Source organism: Echinops telfairi, unplaced genomic scaffold (assembly GCF_000313985.2).
Source record: "Echinops telfairi isolate 266 unplaced genomic scaffold, ASM31398v2 ScPeMD7_7424;HRSCAF=8462, whole genome shotgun sequence".
Classification (NCBI taxonomy): domain Eukaryota; kingdom Metazoa; phylum Chordata; class Mammalia; order Afrosoricida; family Tenrecidae; genus Echinops; species Echinops telfairi.
This window is the reverse complement of record NW_022111324.1, coordinates 1,820,114-1,827,015: the sequence shown is the minus strand read 5'-3', so window position 1 is coordinate 1,827,015 and position 6,902 is coordinate 1,820,114. Positions and strand designations below refer to the sequence as shown.

General features: G+C 43.9%; 1 protein-coding gene across 1 annotated transcript in view; it reads right to left on the bottom strand.

The window, feature by feature from the left end:
• Nucleotides 1-932: 932 nt before the first annotated feature.
• RGS4 (regulator of G protein signaling 4) overlaps nt 933-6,902 on the bottom strand; it is a 7,202-nt gene continuing 1,232 nt past the window's right edge. The window contains exons 2-5 of the mRNA XM_004706768.2: nt 4,800-4,901; nt 4,448-4,509; nt 3,483-3,649; nt 933-3,079 (exon numbers count right to left, since the gene is read on the bottom strand). Of these exons, the coding sequence (XP_004706825.1) occupies nt 2,840-3,079; nt 3,483-3,649; nt 4,448-4,509; nt 4,800-4,901 (571 nt within the window). The 3' untranslated portion in view covers nt 933-2,839. The remainder of the gene's footprint in view (nt 3,080-3,482; nt 3,650-4,447; nt 4,510-4,799; nt 4,902-6,902) is intronic.

The window sequence follows — 6,902 nt, the reverse complement described above, 5'->3', positions numbered from 1 at the left end:
GTTGAGGAAGGACTTGGACACTGCAACTCTTTGTGGCAGCAGAAAGCCACATCTCTCTCCCATGTAGTAGCTGGTGATTTTGAACTGCTGACCTTGTAGTTAGCAGCCCAACACATAATCACTATGCCACCAGGGCTCTAGCAGGCACAAAGGACTTGCACATTTTATTATTTACCTCTTTTTTCTCATACCACAAATGTAGCTGTTAGGTGGCTACAGTGTATACAACAGAAACCAAACCAAACTCACTGTTGATTGAAATTCATATTTGGATCCTACAGTATCGAGAAGCATTGCTCCTTGGGGTTTCAGAAACAGTTAAAGCTTTACTGGAGCAGACAGCCTCATCTTTCTCCCGTGGAGTAGCTGGAAGTTTTACATAACTGACCTTGCAGTTAGCAGCCCAGCACCTCTTAGCTCACTATGCCCTCAGTGTGCAGCCTACACTATAATATATGTTAATAAACTTCATGTTATCTGTAAAGGTTTGGACATCAGTAAGCCATTAGTAGTTACATTTGGGGGGAAACAAAAGTTGTACATGGGTTTTTTGCTAAGTCCCAGATTGCTGCAGGATCCAATGCAGTCTGTATTTTATGCTCCTGACAGAAATGGCATGGGAGAGTTAGAAGACTGGGTGAGCCATTTTCTAAAGTCACCAACACCATGCTGCTTTGCTTTTCAGAACATGTCTCCACAGGTCATTCATGTATTTGCAAGCAGATATTTTTGTATGATGTATTTATTTACCCTTACCATTAAGATGTGTGTGCCTCATGGGGAGTATCACCTTAGAGGCCTATAAAGCGAATGATAGAAACAGGCATGCATATGGAAGGGCCAATCTGTCCATGGACCATGAACAGGTAATCTCACCATGCCAACCAGTGACGATCTAACAAGAAGATACAATTGAAAAACACACTTGAACATGTATTACATAAAATAATTTACTTCTCATTCAGAATGACCTCCCCAGTCCCGGTGTGCAACAGCCATCTGTGAGCACAGGTACAAGGTGAAGGTTGTGATAGTTGTAAGAGGACCAGGCCAAAAGAGTGACATATTTTACATCCTGCAGTCAATGAGAGACAGAATTGTGGACTACGTCTATGGAAAAGAACTCTAGGGACATTGAGAGCAAGATTCCAGAAAAATAGAAAGGTACAATTGAGAAAACCTGTATCTTTAAAATGGTGGACTTTTACACACACACTCTAGTGTCTTCATTTTGCACTCCAGATATTGACTTAAAAGCCACTAAGGTGCTAAGCTTATGACTTACACTTGAGAAACTGGTGCAGTGTGTGTGGGTCTGTGTATGCGCTTCCAAAGGTAGTAGTTTTAGAAGAATGAGAAAAAATTACTTCCTGGCCATTCATTACAAATTCAGGTAATATCCTGCACCTCCATTTATAAAACAACACAATGATAAAAATATTATACAAGACATCATAAATAACACAAATGAGCAAATTTCAAGTATTTCGTCAGCCTTGAAAAGTTCCAAGCAGTAGTTCTAACAGTGGGTCCCTCCCATATGCTCTCATTTTAATCTCGGGGTGCAGAAGGAAATACCTCAGTCTCTGTTCACCCTAAAGTTTGAAATGGAATGGTCAGCGTTCTGCCTCAAAAGAGAAAACGCACGATAGCTTTTCAGTTTGTGAAAACATGTTTCCCCTTTAAAATATAATCTCTCGCCAGCTGCTGGTTTCTAAGGGTTGACCAATAGCTGAGGGTCATTACGGAAAAACAACGAAGAGAGCAATGACCTAAGGAACCGTATTTGATGGCTACGGTTCTCAGGAGAAACAAAGTGAGGAGAGCGCCTTGACTAGGAGAAGCAATAAACAGAGGGTCGGAATAGTCACTTCAAAATCCCATGCCCTTGCTCAGCCAGCATCATAGGATAGCTAGCGCCGCCAAGGCCCTGGCTCCATTTCTTCATTGAGATCAAATATCCCACCCACCCAACTTCATACCAAGCCCAGCTACTGGTCCTCTTAAACTAAGCACCCAGGCAAAGGCAGTAAGGCCAACAGCTCCAGGACTCAAAAGTGCCATTAGTGATAATACCAATCTCAGGCAGGAATCAGGTACGCTTCTTTATGATATTTGCCCCCTAGAATACTGCCCAACTTGGAAGTCGTCAGTAGTTAAATTAAGTGTAAAGAACGTGGATGTCTCTCTAGCAAGACACACAGAGTTTTACAGAATCAACTGTCCACAAAGCAGCATTCCGTCCTTGGTCTGCCTGGTGTTGAATGCAGTTTGCCCTGTTCCATTGCAAATGAAGGACCAGGGATCAAAACATGCATGTGAGGATGTGCATACACTATAGTTATGAGCACCTAGGGTCTTTGCCATCTTGCAGAAGTATACACGCACATAGATATATACATAAATCAACCTCATGTGAAGCTTATAGAAAGTGCTGGCTAACAGAATACAAGTACATATGTCTGCATGTCACGTGACGTGTACCAACCGACCACCCTGAGGTCACACTGGTGGCTGAGAGCCCTCCCAATGATCTTTGAAAAGTCAGACCCAATGATCTTTGAAAAGTCAGACCTACAAGGCCAATATTTGGAAACTTGCTCCAATGGCACCCTAAAAAAATTGGGGGAAATTGGACTGGAATGTTGTCCTGTCCCAATGAACACCAACACATCAAAATGGAATCTAGTTTCTACATGAGAGTGGCTCGCACATGCTGGGCAGCATGGAGACTAGGCTACAACATGGTTAAAGCATTGGTGCTTAATACAGATCAATATGCGGCCTCAGTTTTCCAGAGCCAAGTCTTGGTATTTCCGCCATCCACCTCCCAGTGGGATTAGGCACACTGGGGGACCAGAGAAGCACAGTCTGCAGAACTCTTGGCTCCTTTCTGCTTCTCTGACCCACAGCTGGAAGGGTTGATCAAATCAAGATAGAATTGGGACTTGAGGAAGCGGCGGTATGAATCCTTCTCCATCAAGTTGAAGATCTTCTTCTGGGCCTCGTCAAAGCAGGTTATGGTAGGCTCCAGCATGTTCCGACTTGTCTCTTCCCTAGTGCAAGCATCCAGGTTCACCTGAAGAACAAAGGCCATTTACACAACTCATCCTCCTGAGCTGGGAGGCTTCATGCTTCCTACCGAGCAATGACTGGGCAACCAACCCCTGCCCCAGAAAAGGGAAAACATGCATTCAGACTTCTCCCTGGCCCATATGAAAGAGGAGTGAGTAGCTCAGTATTTTCTGTTCTCACTCACAAACTGGGAAGGGTCACCAAAAATATTTCATCCAGCATGCTCAACTAGTCATCTAGCTGAAAGAACTTTTTCTTTACTGGCTCATTGGGAATGGTCAAGAATACAATGGCCTGCTCGACTAGGAATCCCTTTCCTTTCACAAGATCGAAAGACCCAATCCCATTGGTTACTGCAAATAGAAAGTTTCAATAAGGCCCAGGGAGCTCTCTGCCAGGAAGCCCACCTCTTTGGTTGCCTGGACTGAGATGAATTCATTGTAGATCTTTTTGGCCTTGGGACTAAGCTTGGCTGCTGATTTGATCTTCTTGTACTCCTCACAACTGATCCAAAAATCAATATTCTCCTCACTGTATTCCGACTTCAAGAAAGCTTTGAAAGCTGTCAGTCCACCTGTGACATAGGAGAAGGAACCACAGTTATCATCACATTGACCGTAGCCTCTTGAATATGATGTTTCAGAAAAAAACTAAAGTGCTGAGAAACTAAGACTTTCCCAGCTACTCTGGGGCTACTTGGGATCAGGTAACCTTGATATGCATCTGATATCTACTGAATCCCAACTGTACTTAGTAGTTCTTGCTCAAGATAAGAAGCCTCTTTCAAGAAGCAATGAACACTTTTAATAAAAGTGTTTTGCTTCTGAAATGCCTAAAAAACTTCCAATTAAGTGGGTTTGAGAAAGAAACATTGAGGTTGACTCTGCGAGAAGATTTCAATATTTCTGTATTTCTTCTCTTTTTATGTGGCAAGAGAGACAGTTTCCTACATGGTCAGCCTTCCCAGGTTATATCACAAGGCTCTAAAGCAGTGGTTCTCAACCTTCCTGATGTTGCAATCCTTTACTACAGTTCCTCATGTTGTGGTGACCCGCCAACCATAACATTATTTTCATTGCTACTTCATAACTGTCATTTTGCTACTGTTATGAATCAGGCGACCCCTGTGAAAGGGTCGCTTGACCCCCAAAGGGTCGCGACCCACAACTTGAGAACCGGTGCTAAAGCCTACTGAAAATAAGTGCACACCTGAGTCTATAGTCAGAAGGAACACAGGTCTTTCTGCAGTTATTGTTTTAGGGCCAGCATAGGATGAAAGGTTTTGTCCTACCCAGAGTGCCCTTATCTTAACCTTGACAGTGAGGATGTAGTCGGGTGGAGTGGGGGAGCAGTGGGAAGCTGTCAGACTTACATTCATGGCTAATCAGATTTTCCAAGGATTCAGCCCATTTCTTGAGCTCTTCTTGGCTCACCCTAGAAGAATTACAAAAAAGAATGACTTAAAGATCATGATAAAAATTAGGAGAAGAAATGAACAATCCTAAATACAAAGCGCAATTTTATTTTCATTCTTATGAGCACTTTTATAGAATAGGATGCCCTTTGCACTAAATATATGGAAATGTCTAATTCAATTCTAATGTCCATGAAAATAGAGGACTCCTTGACCTTGGTCTGACTCAACTAGCGGTTTAACATCCTTTCCTCCTCTGGAATAGCTCCACCATAATAATATCGCTAACACCGGAGGGTTTCTCTTTTACCTTTGGCAAATGACAACTTTGTCCTTCTTGTGGGAAGAATTGTGCTCACAGGAATCAGACTTCTGCAGCAAGACGCCTAGTCGATGCTTCATGTCTTTTGCACTGCGCAGAAGAGGAAGAAGGAGCATTTATTATGTTTACCCCACCCTCTTGAAAAGAAGGCCCAAGGATTGAGCTTGAAGAGTACATGACGGAAATTTACTTATGGATTGGTAGCTGGAAAGAGCTCTCAGGAACCTGAGGCTCCATTTCTGCTTCTGTCTATGACTTACAGCAAGACCTAGAGGCCAGAGTCACAATCAGGGCTGTTGGCCAGTAAACTGGATTCTGACTCCAGTAGGTCCTCAGGGCTCAACTGTGGACCCATCCTTTTCCTACTGAAACACATCAGTATGTTTAGTAGAAACACATTGTAGATATAAATGTTCTGCGGATAATTCTTCAGACCTGGGAAGCTAACCGTAACTGCAAAACTTGGTACCATCTTTTTGCACGCCACCTTCTGGTGAGTGGTTGCTACTTCCACCTGCCTCGCTGTTAGCAGAGCGGAAGACATCAATGCCCCTTGAGAAGTCTATTCTGTTCCATTCATGAATGTGATCTGCCGAGTCATGCCACAAGACATTCATGAATGGACTGCCAAGTATACAGAACAAGCAAGGAGAGGTGGGAAATGGAAGCAGGGACAATGGAAGCCTGTGCTAGTTTGCAGGTCTCAGAGAGCTAAAACTTGACTTTCCTCCAGGGAATCGTCTGCTGCTGCATTATTTATAACAATCTAGACGGTAAAGGATATTTAGTCTCCAAAGGAGAGTTGAGGCTTAAAAATAAGGAAGGGCCAGCAAGAGTCCTCCTTGAAGCTGGCGATGGTTTTATCAGAGCAGAGAGCCCCGTGTTTATTAGGTCGCTAGAGTAGAGCAGGGCCCCTGATGTACTCTAAAAGGGCTTGTTTGCAAGATTTTAGCTCAACTTTCCCATTTTATGAATTAGCCTTTTGCTCACATCTCTTCTATCGTAAAAGTCTCCTCCCCCAGTCCCTGCAGTATTTTTAAAAGAAAACAAAAAGGCCCCATTTGTTAAGGACTGAATGACCGGCTATTTCACTTGGTGGGTGGGAACAAAGCCACAGAGAGAAAAGCTACGTTCGTGCGTGGTGACTGCCGCACCCGGGCTTATTTCTGGGAGCTTCCTTGACAAGTCCACACACTCTCACTGTCACTTCAATCGGGCTTTATCTTTCTCACAGGACTGTTGCTCTTCCTTCCATTTCCTGGCTGGTGACTGGTGGTGGATTTTGCATTTCCGTTACGAATAACCCTGGTGGCGCAGCAGTTACACCGTCTGCTAACCGAAAGGTGTGCAATTCAAACCACCAGCCTTTACCATGTCATGGTTAAAAGCGACAGTCTCAGAAGCTCACAGGAGTAATTCTACCCTGTCCGACAGGGTCTCTCTGAGTTGAGGTCAACTCAATAGCAGTGAGTTTTAAGTTCTTAGTAACCACACAGTTGAATCATAGCAGTTCACCTGATCCTAAGGTGATAAGATAAGTACATTGTGATTCAGCCGAAAAAGACATCATTTCATACTTCCAAATGCCTGGCTCTTTCAGAGAACTAGTTATTAACCAGTTCTGGGTTATTTCTCGATGAGTTGGAAATGTGCTTAATATATAAGTCACTTTCCTTTATAACACAATACAACCATAAACACAGAAGTGAAAATGGTCACCGGTGTCAAGGAAACTGGGTTTGGACCTTGCTCAGCTGCCTACCACCTACTGACCTTGAGAAGACCATGCAAGTCTGCAGCTTCAGGCGCTACCCCTGGGATAGGTGTGGACTAGACGGGTTACATTTCAGTAGTGACGAATGCAAAGGCCCGTTCTCCTTGCTGCTGCTCACCCCTCAAGGACAGAGCTGCAGCGCCATCATTTGTCTGTCTCCTAAGATGCATACCAGAACATCACTCTCTCCTGACCCTCCTGGTCTTCTGTCTGAACAATCTCATCTGTGAATGAACTGAATCTCGGGGTAGTTTGCTCCCATCGATTCAGGAAATCAATGGTGGCACTCCGGGGTCCTTATTTCATAGCTACTCCCT